The 21,335-nt window shown below is 48.2% G+C and overlaps 2 protein-coding genes across 4 annotated transcripts in view; one reads left to right on the top strand and one right to left on the bottom strand.

Annotated features, from left to right (window-relative positions):
• SGCG (sarcoglycan gamma) overlaps positions 1-20,770 on the bottom strand; it is a 31,957-nt gene extending 11,187 nt beyond the window's left edge. Inside the window, exons 1-3 of one of the 3 annotated variants that reach the window (XM_074377922.1) lie at positions 20,645-20,770; positions 4,382-4,576; positions 2,699-2,800 (exon numbers count right to left, since the gene is read on the bottom strand). In XM_074377922.1, coding sequence (XP_074234023.1) covers positions 2,699-2,800; positions 4,382-4,576 — 297 coding nt within the window. In that variant the 5' untranslated portion in view covers positions 20,645-20,770. Of the gene's footprint in view, positions 1-2,698; positions 2,801-4,381; positions 4,577-13,192; positions 13,378-19,621; positions 19,708-20,644 lie in introns of those variants that run through there. The other 2 variants (XM_074377921.1, XM_010951573.3) reach the window with 2 other exon arrangements.
• LOC105066271 (uncharacterized) overlaps positions 20,241-21,335 on the top strand; it is a 137,240-nt gene continuing 136,145 nt past the window's right edge. The window contains exons 1-2 of the mRNA XM_074378653.1: positions 20,241-20,303; positions 20,387-21,151. Coding sequence (XP_074234754.1) covers positions 20,241-20,303; positions 20,387-21,151 — 828 coding nt within the window. The remainder of the gene's footprint in view (positions 20,304-20,386; positions 21,152-21,335) is intronic.

The raw sequence follows: 21,335 nt of genomic DNA, 5'->3' as shown, positions 1-21,335 counted from the left end.
AGTTCTGGTCATCGCTGCTGGGGTGGGGCTGGGGTTTCTAGGCAAGGTTGTGCCTTCCTGGTGAAGGGGGTGCGCCCATCGGCGCTGCCCTGGCAGACGTCTGGTGAGCATGGCGGGGTGGATGGGTGGGCGGATGGCAGACACCGGCCTCTCTTTTTAGTAATTGGGCTGATTAGAGATTGATCACTTTTTACTGATCTTCCACAAGAATCGGCTTTTGGTTTCACTGATTTTCTCTCTTGTTTTTGTTTTCTGTTTTGTTGATTTCTGCTTTTCAGTCTTTCATTTCTTCTCTTCCCTCTGGTTTAATTTGTTCTGATGTCTCAAGAACGGTGCTCTTTCCATTCATTTCCAGGCTGACTGTCTTCACTTGGTGGGAGGTTAATTCTCTTTTGTTTAGAGCTGACTTGGGACCTTTTCTGAGGTGAAGTTTTCTGTACGTGGTTTGACGTTTCGGTGCCAAGCTCCCCAGGTGGATGTGACTGCATTTCCGTGCTTGCCCAGCCGTCGCAAGGCTTTACTGCCGTTCCCTTCAGGCCGCAGGGTCTCTCGTCTTGTGACAGTGGCTCAGGCTTCTGTCCTCAGGGGTACCTGGGTCCCCTCCCCCGGGCACGCGGCCGGGCTCCCCGCCCGTCCTTGCTGCCTCGGGGGCCTGGCGGGGCTCCGGCCGCGCAGACGCCCTGTGGCCTCCGGCCTCCGTGGGCTTGGACTCTGAGCTGCTCCTTCTTCTCAGGGCTGTGAGTGTCCGAGCGGCTTCCTGTCAAGAGCACCTTCACCGCTCGGTGTGTTTCTGCTTCGTCTCATTTTTGACCACATCTGTATGTTTTTAAATACAATCTTTTTGTCTCACCAGATATAATTTCTGTGTGTTTTGGATAACGGGCAGGGTGGGTGGGTTTACATCATGAAGCACAATCTTGACAGGACCTCACGGACTAGTGCTGAAGGGTTACCGCGTAATCGCACGTTAGAGGCCGGAGTACCGTGCTGAATTATATTCATAATGAAGAACTTCTCTCAGCCTAGCAATATTGATAGATGAATTACGTGGCAAATTTTGTAAATTCACAAGGTAATTTCTATAACTTTATGGGAAATTACTTCCCAGCCTCATCTTTGAAAAGGCGATGTAACCAATACGTCAGTGTGTACAGAAATTGGAGGGCATAATTTTGCTCAGTTAATCCTATCATTAGAATGCCATGTTAGTTACAAAATACAGCTGTTATCACACAATGTTATTCCAAACGTTTCTGTAATTTCATGCCCTGATCACACTGAGACCTTAATATGTGATTATCCAAAATAATGTACATAACTTTGCTCCTCTTTTTTAAAGCCTACTGGAGATGGAAAAGCCCGCTAAGACATAGCAGAAGGGTCACCAGTTCTAGAACATTTCATTTGCTGTGCTCTGACCACCCGGTCGCGGGCTGCTCTCCCACGCTTACCCTCCAAAACGTGACAGGAGCTCGGCCAACGTAACTCTGGGGAAAAAGGCTGAGTTCTAGTATTTGAAGTCTTTGTCCCCATCTGCCTTCCCTTTTTGCAAAAGCCTGTGTGAATTCCCCAAGTTCCGCACGCCGGGCTACTCAGTGCGCTGAGACGGCGCCGTGCTGGGTGTGCTGGCCGAGCAGGGTCGCGGCATCAGCCTCACCGTGTGTCCGCAGTGACACCCCAGGCCATCTGCCTGTCCCGGCTGCCTCGCAGGCGCCACCAGAGGGAACGAACCGGGGGTGCTGACCACGGAGTGCTCTGTGCTCCGGGACCTCTGCGTTGCAGCCGGTGTGGATGTGATGTTTCAGGCCCGACACCGCAGTCGGAGGTAGAGCCTGGGGCTGTCCCGGTCTGGCTGCGGGCGAGCTCTCTCTCCCACGAGACCGAGCGTCTCAGTCCTTGGCTTTTGGTTGCTGTCTAACTGCCCTGGAATAGCTGATGCAGCCTCTGATGTAGGAGACGTTGCCCAGGAAAGTGGGGGGAGAACAGGCCATGCTCTTCACCAACCGGAGAGTTACAGCTGGATGGAGTTTTAATCTTTTTTTGAGATAAAAGCACCTTATCAATAACCTAGCAAAGTGTTTATTTCTACAACAAAGCCTACAGCATCACATAAGGAAAAATAGAACATGTAACAAAAATCGTTTGACTCTTATTTTATGCTTGTTTCTCCTTGTTAAAAATTTCATGGAGGTAAATGAAGATAATATTTAAGGCAGATTTACTATTAAAGTCACATGATTATTTAATGGTGATGTTTAACCTGTTTATGGAGAATCCTACAGGACTCTCATCTCTAATTTGTATAATTAGTACAGGACATTCCACTAGGAGACCAATTTCTTTCTCAGCTTCTCATTTAAAATTTCTTGAAATAAGTGTATTTAAATTACTTGGAAAGAAGTGTAGATTGCTTTTGATACAGGTTTTAATAACTAAATCTTTACTTTATTATGGTCTAAATTACTCAGGCTGCCAAATTCGGATCCGACGCATGCGGAAGTGGAGTCTTTTCAGAACGTGACGCCAGAAACAAGCCGCACAGCCTCGCAGACAGGCTTGTTGTAAGGGCTGCGCCAGGAATGTGCGTCCTTGCGTACAGTCTAAGGACTCTCCTCTGAAATACATTCAATTTCTGTGCTTAACCACGATTTATTTTTCATAAAACACAAATTATGTAAATGAGCCATCATTTTCTTACCACTCTGGAGCGGATCTCTTTGGCGTACAGTGGGAATAAAAACTCCGACTCCCCTTCCAGGCGAAGTCCATCGCTTGTGATGTGCAAGTGCCCCATCCCTGCCTGCAAAAGGGACGGGACAACAGTCACTGCTCTCTCCTTCATTGTTTTCAGTATCAACTTACATTACGTGTGCTTTTTCATGGCTCTCCTATCGCGTCTTCCTCTATTTCTCTTCATTAAAATTGTAGTTGTTGTTATTCAGGATTCAGTGTTTTGTCATCTTGCATGAATGCAAAGGACTGTTTAGGAAATGCATGTAAGAGCGGAACAATCACTTTATAATAAACCCCAAGAGCCCCACCAGCACGTAGGGAAAAGAATCTTACCGTTTCTATCTAATTTTTTTAAATTAAGAGGCAATGACGTGGACTCCAGAGGCTCACAGTGCTACGAGTTTTAACACATGCGTAGGTCCTGGTAGCCACCTGCACAATCTGGATACAAAACAGTCCTATCACCAGGCCCCCAAACACCTGAAACAGCTTTTTAAGTCAGGCTTCAAGTGCGTCATGTGAGTTCACAGCGTAACACTATTTGTGGGGCCCGTCCTAGGTGACAAGCACCACGGAGGATGTGGAGCTGTGTCCCAGGTGCCTGCTCGCAGGGCGTTTCCTCATGAAGTTTCCAGAAGGGACAGACTTCACTCTGGAGATCGCCAGTGACCGGCACGCTATTAAACCTTGGGACCCTTTAAAATGTCCTTCCCTCTGTGTTCTCAGCAGAGTTCAACACCGGACCTCTTTCTCCTGGAAACACCATCGTTCTCTGTCTTCTCTGACACTGTGCTCTCCAGGCCTGCCTCCTGCTTCAGGGGACGGGCGGTCTCTCCTCCCTGGCCCCCCCCCCCCGCCCCCCAGGCCTCTCAGGGTCTTCCCCCTGGCGAGGGGCGGTCTCCCGGCCATCTGCACAGCCGAGGGGCTTCCTTCAGGACGCCCCCTGACAGACCCCACAGTTTAGAATCTGAGGAGTTCAACCTTGATTCAATCTCCAAAAAATGTCCACTGCAGCATCTTTTCTCTCTGTGACTATCTTCCAAGACTAAGACGTTCTACGTTAAGTAAAGGTTGTTCAGGAAGTACACTAAGTATTACAAGAGCATCTACAATCACTCAGCTGTCTTGAGAAAAGAATCTGAATTCCTTAGGACTGTGGATCTTTTATTCACTAAGTTTGTTGTCAACCGTTGAAGTGTGGACGTGAATCGATTGGATTTCAGGATGGAGCTTTTTAAAAAATGAGAAAACAGTGTCTGAATGTTAAATATTTATAATTAATGAGATTAGGAAAATATGATTCATAAAATGTTACCAATTAATGAGTTAAATAATCTTAAGCAATCATGATGCAATCAACCCAAACTCAAGATCATGACATTTTTGCCTCGTGTAAAGATGATGACTAATGGAAAACTGCAAGGAAAACAAGCCAAAAAAGCAACGCGCTCTAGTTCACAGTGAAATTATAAAAAAAGGTTAAAAAGGAAATTAAATGTTACACGTATTTTTTTTTGCCACTGAAAACTCTGACCCAGACAGGAAACAGATGTTAACTACGTGAAAGGAAGCTTCCACGACATCAGGTGGACGGAGTGACAGCACAGACAAGACGAGGGCAGGCCGGGCAGGGGGAAGAAATGCTTACGGGGGAGAACCACATCACTCGGAGAATCCACACCGCCAGAGCCAAGTTCACGAGGAGGAGGACGAGCAAGAGGAGGACGAGCAAGTAGAGGCAGCGCTTCCTCCAGCCGTAAACGCCGATCTTGTAGACACTCTGGTTCTCTGGCCTCTCCACGGGGGCGCCGCCGGTGGCGGTGGTGTACTGTTCCCGCACCATCTGCCCCGGGAGCGGGGAGGGAGGGCGGGGACGCGGGCAGAAAGAGAGAGCATCTGTTTGTCAGTATTGATTGGCCATTAGTCCAACAAAATATTTTTACCCCAATAATGAATCTCCAAAATTAGTGATTTTTCAAAAGAGCAGTAACGATTACTTTGAAACATGTCACTGTATTTCAGCCACAGTGACAACCTGTCGTGGGAAGTACTTAGATGTGCCAAATCCATGTGAAACCCAGTAACCGTATCTTCAGATTTTAATCAATCAATTCAACATACATACAGCTGTCACAATTCTGCAGGGTTTAACTTGGAATTGAAGCATCAACTAACAACAGTCAAGCCATTAAGTCCTTAAAAGATCCAGTGGGAGGAGTAATTAAGCTGGTACCTGTAAGTCCTCTTAAAAAGGCCCGATCACTCAATTTTCTGCCGTTGATTAAATTCCATCTTCCTTCAGCTACTAAATTACTCAGAATTAAAAAGGCTCTTGACAAGATGCCTCCCACATCAGCTCTCGCCTGTAATGAAGGCCTGCGTATTGACCTGCTTCAAGACCAAAGTGTGTGCGTGTACAGATGTCTACAAACACTCACTGTTTTATGTGAATTAGAGTAAGAGCTTTAAGAACAGTTTCAACTCCATGAAGAGATTTTTAAAAATTGTTGATTTTCCCCTTTACACAAGAGAAAAAAGGACATGGTTTTAATTTTTTAAATTAAGATTAGAAATTATGATGACTTTTCTGTTTGTAAATGTTGCACAATGATGACTCAGAACAGAAAATCTTCTCCCCTGAGATTTTTTAATGCGTTTATTTTTAGGAATGGTCTGGAGGTGTCCTTATTTAAAAGCTCATGGTCTGAAAGAGTTCTTTAAGTTTCTTTCCAACTTACCAGTAGGCATTCTCCCGTGTTCTAACTGACTATCTCCAATTGTGCTGTTCATCACTCAGTGTTTTTCAAATGCTCAGCACTGATCCGCATTATTCAAAACCTCGGTGGTTAAGGATTTCAGAGGGGCACCCTTTATTTATGCGGCTTTGAGGACCTCCAGTCTTTTATGTTAGAAAGTCCACTGCCACTCACGCAGACGCTCCCAAGTCTCAGAAGTCACTCTTGCTTCTCCTGCTTCCCTTCAAGCCCCCCACCAGCAGGTCTGACCTCCTCTGTCTTCATCCTACGTCCCAAATCTGTCTCCATTTCCACTGCTACCGCTCTAGCACCAGTCGCCACCAACTCTCGTCTGCAGCCCTGCAAAGCCTGCGTTCCCCCGTCCCCTCGGAAACCCCTCTCTACCCAGCAGCAAACGTAGAAGATGTAAGTCAGCTCCTGTCCCTCTGCTGTTTCAACCCCCCCCCCCCACCATGGCTTCTCCCCGGTGAGAACACCCAGGCTCCCGGACCCTGCGGGAAGGACTCTGCTCACCTCTGACTTCGCCTGCTGCCGCTGGGCTTGGGCTCACAGCGCCCCATCGCCTGCTGAACAGCCAGGCTCGCCCTCAGGTCAGGACCACTCCGGCACTCCCCCCCCCCCCCCACCTGCCACCCTCTGCGGGCTCCTACCTCTCTGTCAGTACCCGCCCACCTGTCCCCTCCTCAGAGAGGCCTTCCCTGGACACACACCGGTCCCATCGCTTCACTCTCTTGTGTCTATTTCCAAGCACCTGGCATCTAAACAACGGTGGCAAATCCAGACTTTCTGTGAAAGATGGGCTAAGAGTCCGCAACTTGATTGGGAAGGGTGGCCAGAAAACTGCACTGAGAGCAAGCACTTCATTTTACCGTATTTCTGCAGATCAATAAAAAGAGCAGTTTTCCCAGAACGTCTGGTTCCCCCCCCCCCCACGGTTTCCAGCTGCTGCGTAGTTCTCTCCCTGCATTTACCAGTTTCCTGCTGCTGGTGGAACATGTGTCCACACCCTCAGTGGCTCGACCCAACACAGTCTTGTTCACGTCCAGGTGTGGGGTCACCAGTCGATTATGAGTCTTCTGCAGCGGCAGACGAGCGTGTGGGCAGGGCTGCGCTCCTCCCGGGGCCCCGGGGACTCCGCTCCTTCCGCTTTCCAGCTTCTCGAGGCCACCCACCCTCCCTGGCTCCAGCCCCTCTTCCTGCTCTCAGTCTCCGCTCGGACTGTGACACATGAGGACGCCCGTGATGGCGTGGGGCCCACCTGGGTAACCCGGGACCCTCTCCGCACCTCAGGGCCTGACAGTCGTGCCCGCGCAGTCGCAGCCCCACTCGCCCCGAGAGGCTCCGGGGCGCAGGGCGTGGACGTCTCCAGGGGCATCTCCCCACCATGGGGAGCTCTTGTTCCCACGTAAAATCGAGAAAGCTTCAGCACCACTGATGCCAGGTTTGCCGTGGTTTCCAGGAGGGCTGGTGGCCGTTCCGTTACGAGCGTGGCCCTCAAACCCCCGTGCAGCCCTGGCCCCCGTTCTGTGTGTCTGAGCGATCCCCTGCCTGCTGGCGGCCTCTCTTTAGCACGTAAACCCCACAGGACTCTTGTTCATTGCTGTGTCCCCAAAATAGTGCCACCGGCAGATAGCAGGTACAGGAGACAAGCCTGCAGGGGGTGCACGGAGGAGGGAAGGAACCAACAGACGGAAGCCCTGGTGGACCCGACAGGGGTGACCTGAGCTGCCTGCTGGGAATGACACCAGAGAATGGGGCTGGGTGAATGGGGCAGGTCCCTGGGGACACAGCACATGAAATGTTCTGTGGTTTACGAACACACTCAATCCACTAAGAGAAGATTCAGTACTCCTGGTGCAGGTCCAACACTCTTAAACGACTGTAGACCATGAGCTCATCCCAAACGGCCAAGAGGAGAAAAACAGAACATGCTTTCTATGCTAAAGCATTTTCACAAACAGCACGTTGGGAAGAGGGTTGTCATATATAAATATGAAGTCTTCAGGATTTTAAGTTCTGAAAGAAAACTAATGAGGATAAAGCAGAAGACAAAAAAACAGCCTTTTTTAAAAGGGGGCGAGCCACAGCCTGAGGCCCCAGAGGACAGTGGCAGGGCTTCTGTCACCGTCTGCCCTGGTGAACAACAGGCCTGGACACCTGTAGCCTGGCGTCAGCTCTTCATCCTCTCTGGAGCAAAACTCCTGAGGGAGTTGACACCTACGGGCCATAATTTCAGGTCTTCCATTCTCTTCCGAACTCAATCCCAAACAGGCTTCACAGCCAGCACCCTGCTGAACCCGCCCGTGCCCACTCACCGGTCACCTCGCTGCTACACAGCCGTGCGCGCACACGACCGACCTCGAGTCGGCACGTGCCCAAGAGCCAGTTGCTGCCTCCTCCCTGAAACCTCTGCCCATTTGGTTTCCAGAACTCCCCCCAGCCTCTTCTCACTGCCAGGGCTGCGACTCCTCGTTCTCCTTTGCTTGGCCTCCTCTGCCCTCCGCCCTCCCCTCACTTCTCTTCTTCATATGCATTATCTTTAAGCAGAGGCCTCCCCAGTGTCTGTTCACCCAAGACTCCTTCACCCAAATGGGAATCTCAAACTTCACTCATGGTCCAAACAAAACTCAAAACCTCATCTCCCCAGCCTGCTCCTCAAAAAACTCTCCCCACCTCAATAAAAGGCAACTTTTATCCTTCAAGGTGCTCAAGTCCAAAACCTGGAGTCTTTCTTGATCCCTTTCCTCCGCCACACCTGATCTGATCTGACGCCAAGTCAGCAAATCAGAACGCCACCTTTAGTCCAGGACCGTGTTCCTCTCCACCGTCCTGCACCAGGGTGACTGCACAGCCACCCACTGTTCCCTCCCACAGCCCGCGATCTCCCAGGGCCAGTTTCCAACACGGGGGTGGGGGGAGGCCTCCTTTTAAAACACCAATCGGATCGTGTCCCCCCTCCATAAAATCCTCTGATGACTATTTCCTCCAGAGTGAAAACCAAACTCCTTACCCTGACAGGTGCCGCCCACCCTGTCTCCATCCCGTCACCCTGCCCCTCACTGCAGCTCTGGCCTCACTGGCCCTGCTCATCCACGTCCACGCCAAGCCCCGTCCCACCCCAGGGCCCTGCAGCCGTGACCCCGCCTAGCTGTGTGTCTCTCTGCACCGTCTCCGCTTCACCTTTCAAAACAGTGCTTAACACTACGTGACGTATGATGCATTTTACCGCTTCCACATACAAGTCCCAAGAGGGCAGAATTTGCAACAGTTCCGTTACTTTGCTGCACCCCCAGCACCCAGCAGACTACCCGCCTGGCACGTGACATGTGCTCAGGAGACTCCCGCTGAGCGGACGCCCGTGGGGACCTGAGCGTGAGCTCTGCCTTCACTTCCCCTGCCCTCGTTTGCCTCGGTGGCGAGCCTGTACATTTCAGTGCGTTCTTTAGGTATTAATTGTTTAAAACCTTGCTGAATAAATGAAATGCGAACGCTGAGAGGGCAAATACCGGGGTGCTTTTATTTACATTTAAACGTACAACAGGCACTAAAACGAGCTGAGAGTTACTTCAGTTTCCCCAACAGTCTAAGCAGGACGTGGAGACCCGTGCACAGGGGGGCTCGGCTCGGGGACCAGGAGCGGCTTCTGAGCAGGCGGCGGCAGGCAGGCGCCACCACAGCCCTCTGAGGGCCCGGGAAGCGAGCCAGGGGCAAGCACGGTTTGCTCTGAGTCACCCCCAACCCGTCCAGCCTGAGTAAGAGCGGGACCCGCCTCCTGAGCGGAACACTGGCTGCAGGCTGGCTCCTGGAGCCTGGGACCTGCTTTCTGGCCCTTCCATGGCTGAGCTGTATTTACCCAAACCATTTCTATCTGTTCCCAAATCTGGTTTTTTTTTTTCCAGTTGTATTTCTTATTATGTCACATTCTATGATGACCCACTTCAACTCTCCTGGTTTCACTCATTGTTTTCAGTGTTAAATGTGTTGCATTAAACAAGGATTTTACTCCAGATATGCATGGTTTGTTTTTTAATTATTTATTTATTTATTAAATTGACATCGACCCAGTTTACAATGCTGTGTCCATTTCTGGTGTACAGCAATAATGCTTCAATCTTATACATATTAATTTTTAAATTCTTTTTCATTACAGGCTACTACAAGATATTGAATATAGTTGTAGATAGGCATGGTTTAAAATGGCTAGGCAGCTAGCACAGGGAATTACATCCAATAGCTTGTAAAAACCTATAATGAAAAAGAACATGAAAAAGGAATATATATATATACACACACATATATGTATAACTGAAACACTATGCTGTACACCCGAAATTAACACAGCATTGTAATGTAACTATACCTCAATTAAAAACATTTTAAAAAGAAAAAGAAAATGATGAGGCCAAACACTCAACTTATTTAATAAATTATGAGCTTATGTTGTTCACAGCTCATGGTGGCTTTCATTTTTATCTGACACTATGTCTTCAATTTTCGCCAGAAGAGACTTTCAGAGGCTCTCTGGTTCAGCTGGCTCCTTTCAGGTATTTGCTGTAATCAGCTCTGGGAAGGATGCCAGTTCTTTGTCACTTTGAGGTCAGACAGCTGTAAAGCAGTGTTCATGCTGGTGAGAAACTGAACTGAAACGATGCACAGCACCTTGCAATCTACTTACTAAAAGCTTTACAAAAAATACTTTATATTAAAACTTAAAAATATATTCCAAGATGAATAATCATGAATTTAACTTCATCTTGAGCAAAAATTATTTTCATAGGCTCCTCTTTTTCCTTTAGAAAACAGTTTGTTATCATAACAAAAAAATCACAGCCCTTTCCCTGTTACCATCTTTAAAGGATGCTGACGGTATACTTAATTTTGGTCGGCTTTAAATGCTTCTCTCAAATATAGTTATTAACATTTTCATGGATAAGGCTCCAGGCATAAAATTTTGTTTTGCAAAAATATCAGTTTTTATATGCTTTTGAATTCACGGTTCTCTATTTATTATTTAAAATGAAACCATCTCAAGGATAGAAATTCTGCCTTCTAGATTCTTCAGTTCTTGTCCTAGTACATAATACAGCATCTGAACACAGTTCAGTCTACTAAAGATATGTTGTGAGGTGACACTGTTAATTTCAACTACCATTTCCCGACATGCCTCGTCTGGAGAGGCTGTTGCCAGGAGTTTGAGACACAGAGATGATAAATACATGGATGATGTTCAAAAGGAACAAACATAAAATGATTTTGAAAGGGCGAGTTTGACAAAGAACTGAACAGAGCCCTTAGAAATGAGAAGTTCAGTGACATTTTAAATTCCAGAGCAGGAGTTGTATAGCTTAAAGTTATGACATATAAAGACAGTTTCCCTGTATTTAACAGGCCATTAGAGCTGAAAAGAGGATTGACGTGAACAGGAGGACAGATCTTAGAAGCCACATGGACTGAGAAGCCACGGGGAGGAGGGGTGGGCGAAAGGCCGTGGCTGGGGAGGGCGCCGTCTGGGTACAGCTCACTGAGGCACCAGTGGGACTGACTGGAGAAGACACAGGGAAGACAACGATCCAGGAGGTGAATGGCAAGAGTTTTCTATCATTGAAGATGTGCTGGATTGGAAACAGGTAACGACTCCTGAGCAGGACAGATTAATTCAAGGTATTAAATGAAATCACGCTGAGTCGGGAGAACACCAAAAGCAAAGGGACCTCCTGATGAGCATGGGTCCCAGACAGTGCGCTTCCTCAGAGAAGTTTCACGTGTAAAACCCACCAAGAATGCTTAGAACAGGCTTAACACAGTCACAGAGGTTTTAGGTGCTGTCTCCACGGCAACAGCTTCTTCCTGCTGGTTCTCCCTTGAGGTCCGATTTCCAGACCTCAGCTGAGCACATCTCTCAACTTTTCACAGCTTCTCTACCCACTCCCACCACGCCCCCTTATCCTGTCTCCATGGCAACCAGTGACCTTCCCGAAGACGAAATCTGTCCTAGGAGGAAATACAGGTCCCTGGGCACACGCGACCCTTGGGAACCCCACCTCCTGCTTCACCAGCGTGCACAGCAGGGCACACCAGCAGAACCCAAGTCAAGGGACTGGGATGCTGCCGGGGACTCCGAGAGAAGTCCTGAGACTCGGGCAAAAACCCACGGATCACTGTTCTCTCCTGCATCTACTGTCCCATAAAATTTCCTAAGACATAATAACATAAGATAAAAAATGAGGCTGGAGTCTGCAATGGTGAGTAGAGTCGGGGAGGAATTCTGCAAAGCTCATGAGAACACCAGAGAGAGATCTGGCCCTGAGGTAGGGCCTGAGAAGAACAAAGCTGGACGCTGCTGAGGCTGAGAGGAAACGGAGGTGGGAGGGAAAGAAGCAGAAGGCAAGTCCTGCAGGTCCCCACACCCCTCGCAGGAAACCACAGCCCAGGGCTGGGCGTGGCTGAGAAGCAGCCGGGGGCTGTGATGAATCAAGTAGAACAGGGAGCTGGGGGGACCTGAGGTCCTGCAAAATGTGCAAAATTAAACAAAATGGGCACCCATTCCAAATTTACCACTGACATTTGATTTTCATATTCAATATAACAGCAATCTAGTTTAATGACTAGAGAGTATATATTTTTAAAGGACAATGTGGAACAATTTTATTTTCAGCATTTTAACTGCAAGCTTAGCCAGCATTTTGGGGAAACAGATTTGTTAGTCTTTGGAATTTGATATTTAAATATCTTGAAATACTGCTTTTCATTTGGCTTTGGAAGAAACCTGAGATAGATTCCGAACCTCTAAGACTAACACCAACTTGGACCACCGGTTTTGAAACTTGTGTGTCTTTTTGTATCCGCCTCTACAAAATGTTTCCAAGAAAATAAGCAAAAATAAACATCGTACTGGTGAGTTATTCCATCCTGCTGGCCAGTCTTCTGCCAGCTGAGCTATATTTTCCCCATTATCTGCCTTGACGCCTTTGCTCGTGAACTTGTCTTCCAAATGCCCGGCGTTGACTTGAGATCCACCAGAGGGAACAGACATTGTAACAGGACGGAGCACAGCATGTTTACCTTGTACCCCATTCCCTTCACTTTTTGATACATATTTTGAACAACACCTTACTTTCCCCAGACTTTGGAGGAGAAACATCCTTCCCTTCCTTATCCAAGGAGAGTGGGGAGCTGAAGCTGGCACTTCCCTCTTATTTTGCTCACTCTCGATTTCTCAGATTACCTGGAATTCCGTTCTCATGAATTTTACTGTGGTTTTAAACTGTAACAAAGCTTTGGACAAACTAAAGCAAATGTAATTCTACCACAAAAGCTTCAGAGTAGAATTAGAAGTAGATGATTATAAAGATTACATTTTGTCTAGATTAACTACAGAGTAACAAATGAATGCCTGATAATCCAGAAATGCTCTCACAGTAGTCTACAAACTAAAACCACCAGAAGGATGTGATTATGCTAAAACTATGTAGCATGTTAGCAGGTCGGAGTAACTTGAAAGACGGCTGAAATGAGAATCTAACTCAATTTCGCTGAGACAGTTATAATCATTCTGAGGTCAATTTATTCAACATTTTAAACATAATTTAGTTTCTATTATGTCACCTATGAAGGGAAAAAAAGACAAGAAGCTTTATACCTCTTTGGTTTTTTAAATTGAACATTGTAATCATGTAAAATCCAAGTGAAAACCAATTACTCACCTTGGATGTTGGAAAAAGTGTGCCGTGAATCAGCTACCCCAGCTCGGGCTCCGGGGACAGTGTTTCAAGCTGTCCCATGACTCGCCGAGGGGGAGAGCGGAGGGTCTGGGCTCAGATCCCCAGCTGGCCTGGGAGGAAGGAGCCCTGGTCGGGCCTGGGCTCCAATTTCACCCCCTCCTATTAGCAACAGGCGCGGCTAATTTTACTCGGTGACACAAACAGCTCATACCACACTTAAAATTGTTTGGGCACCAATTCCAGGACGAAGCTCAAGTGTGCCAAGAAGAAAAAATTCTTATAAAACCAGCAGTTAAACCCTGACTCATGATAATCTTATGTAATTGCAACTTTCTATCGTGAACTTTGCCTTATATGAACAGCAGAAACTTCTAAGATGAGTTCCCAGCAGAACCCAATGTTGACAAGATCTCAAAAAAAAATCCACCGCAGATTAACACACCACATCCAGAACTTGCGTCTTTACTAGCATTAAATGTATGCTGATCTCATCCAAGTAAGCTGCAAATTCTCATGTAAGTCACTCTTCAAAAAGCATTTTCCTAATCAGCTACACTTCAATAAAAAATCAAATTAAAAAAATCACTTTCCTTAGGTCTCTTTTTAAGTAAAAAAAACTTTAACATTTGAGAAAATCTTAAATAACAACCATCATAAAAAGAACGTAAGCTCTCCACGTTAAAATTGCTGAGTTATTTTCCAAGTGAACTAAATTTATATTTTGTTTAACAAGCTATGTGAATGTAACAAGGTGATCTTATGTTGTCTCATCTCTCCTGAAGAAGAGCAATTAGATCATTCAGTTTTTATAAGGTGTGAAGGAAATAGAATACATATTAAACTTTTGAACAATCTTAAATTTTTATTTTGCATAATTTTTACAGAACCTGGTTTGCAGCATGAATTAAAACCGACTAAATTATATACTTGAAATTCATATTTTGGCCCTAAGCCTTGACGGCCGGAAGCAGTGTAATACTCATCCATACGCTTAATTTTGACTTTATTTTCTTCTTGAGAGACTTTCTCTCTTATTCTATTTATTCATGCTCTAACTTCTTTTGAAATTTGATGCTTCTTACACCAACAGCTGCAGGCCTTAAAGGAAAAGCTGACACGGCTTCAACTGCTCGTACATTTTATTTATAAGGCATTTAAAAATCTTTCACGAATTCTCCACACGTTACTATCGGTCCTCTCCTGGCAATTCAGTTACACGTAAAATTCCAGTTCTCAACAAAAGTATCTACTATGTTTAACAGTGATGATATGAGATGTATTTTTGTATCATTGTGTGTCTGGAAAGTCAAAATTTGGAACTTCTAACTCAATAGTCTTTGAACTGTCACACTTAAAGGTCACTTACTGAGGGACCTTTCATCAACCCGTAAACTGGCTTTATAGCGATGAACTTTCCAGTGTTGGGGGCTGTTGAGTTCCAGCCACATTCACCGATGATTTAACCTCTGCTTTTAGTCCTGCTGGAGGATGACTTCGAGAAAAAAAGTCTTCCGATTTTATAGGATGGTTGAGATTATCGGAACAAGATCCTCAAAGTTCCCAATGTGGCTCTAATTCAGTAACTCATGCACACATCTCATCTGTTTTCAGCAGAATCATAACATTTTAAAGCTGTAGGAGCCTTAGGAAAAGCTAGTGTAACCCTCCATGAGATGTAAAGCAGTCCGCTCAAGGCTGGAGCTGCTGAGGGCAAGGACGGAAGAGACTCTGAGACGGGATCATTCAAGGTTTGGAAAGAACAGGGAAGTCTGAAGGAGCTGCCTTGAAGAGCGAGGGGGTAAATGTCCCAGTGAAATGAATAAGGCCGCACCCAGGGCCCAGCTGGAGTTGGTGGATAAACTGCAGTCCCGCTTTCAGCAGCTCCTGGGGCTCCACACGCCACCTGCAGCCGTGAGCGCCCGGGACAGCATCTGCCCAAACCAGCGGGCACTCCCCCGCCTCCCCGGACCTGCTCTTTCGTCCGGCCTTCCTTCCTTGGAATGTGACTCCATCCTCCACAAAGTCAGGGAAGACAGATGTGGGAACAGACCCCTGCCCTCCGGTCCCTCAGCCCCCAGTGCCCCCGGCACTGTCTCCCTCTCCCTCCCCTCCATCGGGCCTGGCTTGTCGCTGCAGCCAGTGGTACCACCCTTACTCCCAGCTTCCAGGTCCAGCTGTGCCCTACCTTCCACTCCCAGAGGGCCAGAGAAATGCCCAGAACAGGGGCTTCTGTCCCTCCCACTGCCCTGCCTCAAGCCCTTCGGCGGGCCGTCAGGACGCGCGGTCCCCGGGTCTGGACACGCGCACAGCTGTACGGCCTGGCCCTGCCCGTCCCGCCTGTCCCTTTCCTGTGGGTTCCATGAGAAGCCGCAGGGGTCACAGCGCTGCTGGGTGCCCGGCTGCACCTCTGACTAGAGCCCCTTCCCATCTTCTGCTGGAGAACTACCACTTAACTTCTAAAAGCCTGTGCACATGTCCCCATCCGCTTTCCATATGAATTTTTTTGCAATTTTATTTTTTATTGAAGTGTGGTTGATTTACAACGTTAGTCAGGTGTATAGCGAAGTGGCTCAGTTATAAATACACAGCCATGTACACATGTATTTTCCGACTCTATGTGCATTTTTAAGCTTATTCTAGTGACTTGTGTTTACGTCGCCTCCATCGGTTTATGCACCTCTTCTCTCTACTGGACCACGACTTTCCTGCTCAGCACCTGCGAACAGCGAGCCCTCAGCTAATTAGACTATGAACAGTGATGCCGCACTCTGCTTTATGTGACACAATTCCACAGTGCACAGTGACATTAAAAAAAAAACAGAGCTCATACACACAAGCAGGATGGCATTGCGAGAATCACCCAGAAGAGGTCAGTGTCACAGCAGTGAGAGGCCGGCTCTCAGGGCAAATGAAGCCTAAACGATCCACAGATTACACAGTCAGCATAAACAGACAGGAATGATCTTTATTATACAGCTGTTTAATGCTACTTAACACATTACTTAACAGTATTGCTCGTTGTAAAATTCCAGAAGTATGGTTAAAATTTAGTTTATTTAAATTTAGATAATGAATGTCATGAAATTCCTTTGTAAATCTTGCCAGAATATAAAGTGTGACTTAATTTTTTTCTTTATTTCACAATAAAGAAAATTGTCTATTGTCTTTAAAATAGTTACATGGAAACTGTTCTCCACAAACAATGAACTACATCACACGGAGAGTGGACTTCCAGTGTAACGGGCTGAGAAGACATGAGAGCACCATTTCCACCGCAAAAGCACTGAAATGCTGCATAAGACGGAATACTCTACAAATATGTAGTCAAACTTGTAGGGAAGAGTGGAAAACTCTCAAGGGCGAGAAACAAGGATGGAAGTCAGAGCCAGAGAAGTTTCACAGGGACCCACTCACGGGCCCAGAGGCCCAGCCTGAATCTCGGGGCCCAACCAGGACAGCTGGCCTCTGGCCAGAGCACAGCCAAAGCGTCCACCGTGGAAGGAAATACGGAGGCCCCCGCCTCCCCAGGCTGTGGACGGAAGGACAGCCAGGTCAGAGCCTGCGCCCACTGCGAGCCTGCACCAGGGTGGATGTGAGTTTGCCCAAATTTACAACAAACATGTGCTCTGTAACCACACCCCTCACCCCTACGAAATTCACAGAAAAACTGGTCTCAGACCCATTCAGAAAGGACGGGAAAGGAAAAAAGGAAGAAAGGCAAAAATGGGGAGTAAAACATGATGCTGTGGGAGGTGAGAGATTTGTCCTTTGGTTAGGACACGAGTTAATCCAACTGAAATCTTTCATGAAAAGGCAGCACCGTGGGCTAAATCACCTCTATGCTTAACCCGTCTCGAGACTTGCTAACAGAACACAGTGTTAATGAGGTATGATTTCAGCAGTCTCCTGTATTTACCTGATTTACTAAAAGGTCAAAGAAAAATATCTAATTCGAGGAGGAAGACACAGAAGGAGGAGTCTACGGGTTTCCAAAGATAGATTCACTGCAGTTTTCAGGGCAGAAAGGTTAGCGGTGCTTATTTTTCATACTGACTTAACTTCAACCTTCAGTGCTGGCCTCCTTTCCCTCGATTCAAGGACCTGCTGGCCCTAGTCTACAGACTGGTCCTTTGAGCTGTTTGGGGTCCACAAGCAGCGTGAGATGCGGGCTCACTGGGGAAGCTTCCGGGCTCTGGGCTGTGGCGGGAGGCGTGGCTTGGCGTCAGGCCAGGGTTACCGCTCAGCTCTGCCCGGCAGCCACCCTGGCCGACGACAGCCTCTCTGGGCCAGGCTCCTCCTGTGTAAAGCGGGGCCCCAGTCACAGGGCGCCTGTGAAGTGGGGAGGGATGGAGTCCCTGCAGGGCCCGGCTTACAGAGGGATGCTCAGTCAATGCGATGAGCACAGCGCTGTTCAGGGCAAGTGCTGGAAGACAGAGGGAGGGTTTAGGTGCACGTCCGAGAAGGAGAATAACTGACTGGATATTTACCCAAAGTCGGTGTGGATTAAGGGGGATTATAAACACACAGACTGGGTCAAGAATCTTGCAGGAGAAGGATGCAGAGGAGGAAACCGCGGCCACCAAGAGGGGCCACTGGTCAGGAGAGCCTGGCCTGGCAGGAGAGGGTGGGACAGAAACGCAGCCAGTCCTTCACCCACAGGGGCGCCTGCAACTCAAACATCTGTCTGTGCCTAGCTCGCCTTTGGAGCGAAGATCACCTCAGTCATGGCACAACCCACAGAAAGCGTTCAGATCGACGCTCCTCCTGAGAACCTGACTTGCACACAACCTGACTTGCACACAGCCCTGCTCTCTCACGTCTGTTTGTTCCCTCGGCCTTTGTCTCAATGCAATAGGATCTTAATGAACTTTTTCAGCTTTAAAAATTCTTCCTTTTCTCATTCAGATATCTTTTTCTGAAAACAGAGTTTAGCAACAAATATTAACGTCTACCAGACAAAAATAATAAGCACATTTTTATAAATTAGTACCTGGCTCGTGTTACTTTTCCTATTAAGTCTTCATTGTTTTATTCCTAATGTCATTATTAATCTCATTAAATTTTGCTATAATGGAATGAGCCAAGGTTTTGTATATGAAGCACCCAAGCCCACGGACATGCTGAGGGTCTAACACCGGTGGTCTTGGTCGGGGTCCAAGACTGGGCTTAGAGGGCCCTCATCTCTTGAAATTGAGTCCAAAGCAGGTACAGGCCGTTTCTCTGGACGGCACACCTGTAACATCCTCGGACTTTCAGAGGGTCCATGAGCTTAACATAGTTAGGAAGCATCTATTTACAAAATCCCTCCTTCTCCCGCTGGCTGCCTCCTAATTCCAGTACAGATCCCTCTCTCACGTGCAACAGGATGACATGCTAAAAACACAAGCTGTTACATGCAGTTAGTTTCCTGGTTTAGGAGATGTCTTGTTCAGAAATTTATATGCAAATATACTTCACCCGACGGCTGTCTATACAGGTGACAGTGTGCTAGTACCACCGATGGCACACAACCAGCTGAGTTTGCTTCACACGGACTTAACTAAGAAGACGGTGAAATTGGCGTTGATTTAAAAATCACAGAGCACCATCTCGTAAGCCTAGGAAGGTAAATGTCTGGGTTGTTATGCTACAATGAGCATTTCCACATAAGTCCCTTTCTAAGAATACAATTCTAGAGAAAGAAAGAAAAATACCTTTTTTTGCTTAACTATAACTATATCCGTGGATAGCTGCGTGTGTCACCCACAGTACGAGAGCTCTTCCAGGGCGCAGTCTTAGCAACTAACCACTACACAAGGGGCTGACACAGTAAAACAGTCATAACCAAGATAATGAAATGATGCTGACTAAAACCTAATAGTACATATATATATATATATAGTTATATTTTAAATATGATCTAGCCACGGAAAAGAAATGCCTCTTTAAAAATGAAATGAGTTTTATTATCCCCATTCTCTCTGGGAGAGGCGTCTTCATAGTTTAGAAAAAGCAAACAAATTATTGGCTAAATGTGAAAGTTCGCTTATTTCTTTTATAGCCTGCTATGTAGTTCTAATGAATTTAATTCATTGAATGGATTTTTTTCATTTTTTTAAATTGTAGTATAATCGGTTTACAATGTTGTGTTAATTTCTGATGTACAGCATGGTCATTCAGTGATACATACATATGTATATATATATGTTCAACACTACATTTTTCCTGAGATTAAAGAAACACCACCTCCTCGATTGCAAGTGTCGTACGAACACCTTCTCACACTTGTAATCCTGCGAGTGTAAGTGTATTACCTGTGTTAACGATCTATGTGTAGTACCTTCTGCATCTTGTGTTTAATGTCTGATTCAGCACTAGCAAACATAGCAAACATTGAAAATGAAAACACAGGATTCAGAGAAAGTAACATACTTGAAAACACGACTATTCCACAGCCTTCAAAGTTCCCTGCAGGACGTTTTATACACGTGGAGGGGATGCCACTTCACAATCCCTTGATCTGGAAACACATTTTCACCACGAAGTTTTAGTACCAGACACACTGAACCTTCCAGTAAAATATTCCATCACCAAAAACTAAGAGATCAACATAAGCATATTTTTGAATACTATTGTAAAATTTATTTTTCATAGTTTTAAAATAGTCTGCTTATTAAAAAAGGAAAAGTACAAGAAAAGTTTATTATATTGTTATTTTAATACATATTATTTATAGATTAACATGTTATATTAAAATTATTAAAGCTTGCTTTTAAAAAAAACTACGATTCCATTGTTTTGTACACATTTACCTGCTTTAAGGGACACCCCACATCATGAACACAAAGGACCGGGTGTGCACAGAGTGCGATCGCTGGACCGTCTACTCGGACACAGCAGGTCTCACCTGCGGAGCAGCTGTTTCACAGGAAAACTGTGAGTGGCTGTCCCCACACTCATGAACATCAACCTTCCAGGAATGGCTATTATCAACTTCCTAATTAATCCCGATTTAACCAAGCGACAACTTGCAGATCTGTACACACCAACCATGGGTGCTTCGGGGAGTGTGGGTGTGACCGGCGAGGAAGAGGTCGCGGCCCGGGTGAAGAGGGTGTGAGACCCTGTAACCTCGGGGCTCTGCTCCCCTCGAGGAGGCCCAGGTTAGCCCCCGACGGCGCTCTCGCCCAACCACAGAGGACGGACCAGGACCGCAACACCATTTCAAGGACACAACTCACTCCCCTAAAGTTAAGTCCGGGCACAGACAGGCGGACCGTCTACACCGCCCTCCGCGGCTTCCCTGAGCGCCTTGGACGCACACGCGGGAGGAGCGGGAGCGGGGCGCGCGGGGCCGGGGGCCCTGGCGGGGTCGAGGGGCCGGGGGCCCGGTGCAGGGGCGGGGAGAGCAGGAGGGCCCGGCTGTCTGCGGAGCCGAGGGCGCAGCCACCTTACCTGCCCGGCCTGCTGGGGTCAGGGGGCGCCGCCAGGCCCCGCGTCTCCCTCCATCCCGGGCGGAAGGCGACCTCCGGCTTCTCCCCGGACCGCGCGGGGTGCGGCTCCGCCCTCCCTTCTCGGCGACCGCGGCGGCTCCTCTGCTCCCGGGCGGGGGCACGGCACCCCCGGCCGCGGGCACCCACATCCTCGCGCGGGCTCGGGGCGCCCGGGACGCGGCGCCGGCGCAGACGGGGGTCGCTGACCTCGGCCGAGCGCCCAGGGCCGCCGCCGGGTCCCGCCCCCACCGCCCGACGCGCGCGTTCGCGCGCCCGCCCCGCCCGCGCGCCCTGCAGACCCCCGCGCCCCTGCGCGTCGCCGTGCCGGGCACGTCGGGCGGGCCCCGGCTCCCGCCCGGCTCCCCTGCCGCCCGCGGGGGTGCCTTCCATCCGGCCCCGGTCCCGCGCGTCTGCCCGGCGCTCCGGTGGGGCGTTCCCGGAGTTCCCGCCGCGGCCCCCGTCCGGCAAGGTAGGAGCGCCTGCCCGCCCCTCCGCGCGCCGCCGGCCGTCCCCGCTGGGGACCCGGCCCTCCGCGGGCCCCGCGCTGTCCCCTGGCCGGGCCCCCAGCCTCTGCGGCTGCGCTCGGACGCCGCGCGGCGGGGCCCCCGGCAGCGCCGTCCGCGGCTTTCAGGAGGCCGCTGCGCTCTGACTTC

This window comes from Camelus bactrianus, chromosome 14 (assembly GCF_048773025.1).
Source record: "Camelus bactrianus isolate YW-2024 breed Bactrian camel chromosome 14, ASM4877302v1, whole genome shotgun sequence".
Lineage (NCBI taxonomy): Eukaryota > Metazoa > Chordata > Mammalia > Artiodactyla > Camelidae > Camelus > Camelus bactrianus.
Note: the sequence above shows the minus strand (reverse complement) of the source record. Positions and strands in the feature narration are given on the sequence as shown.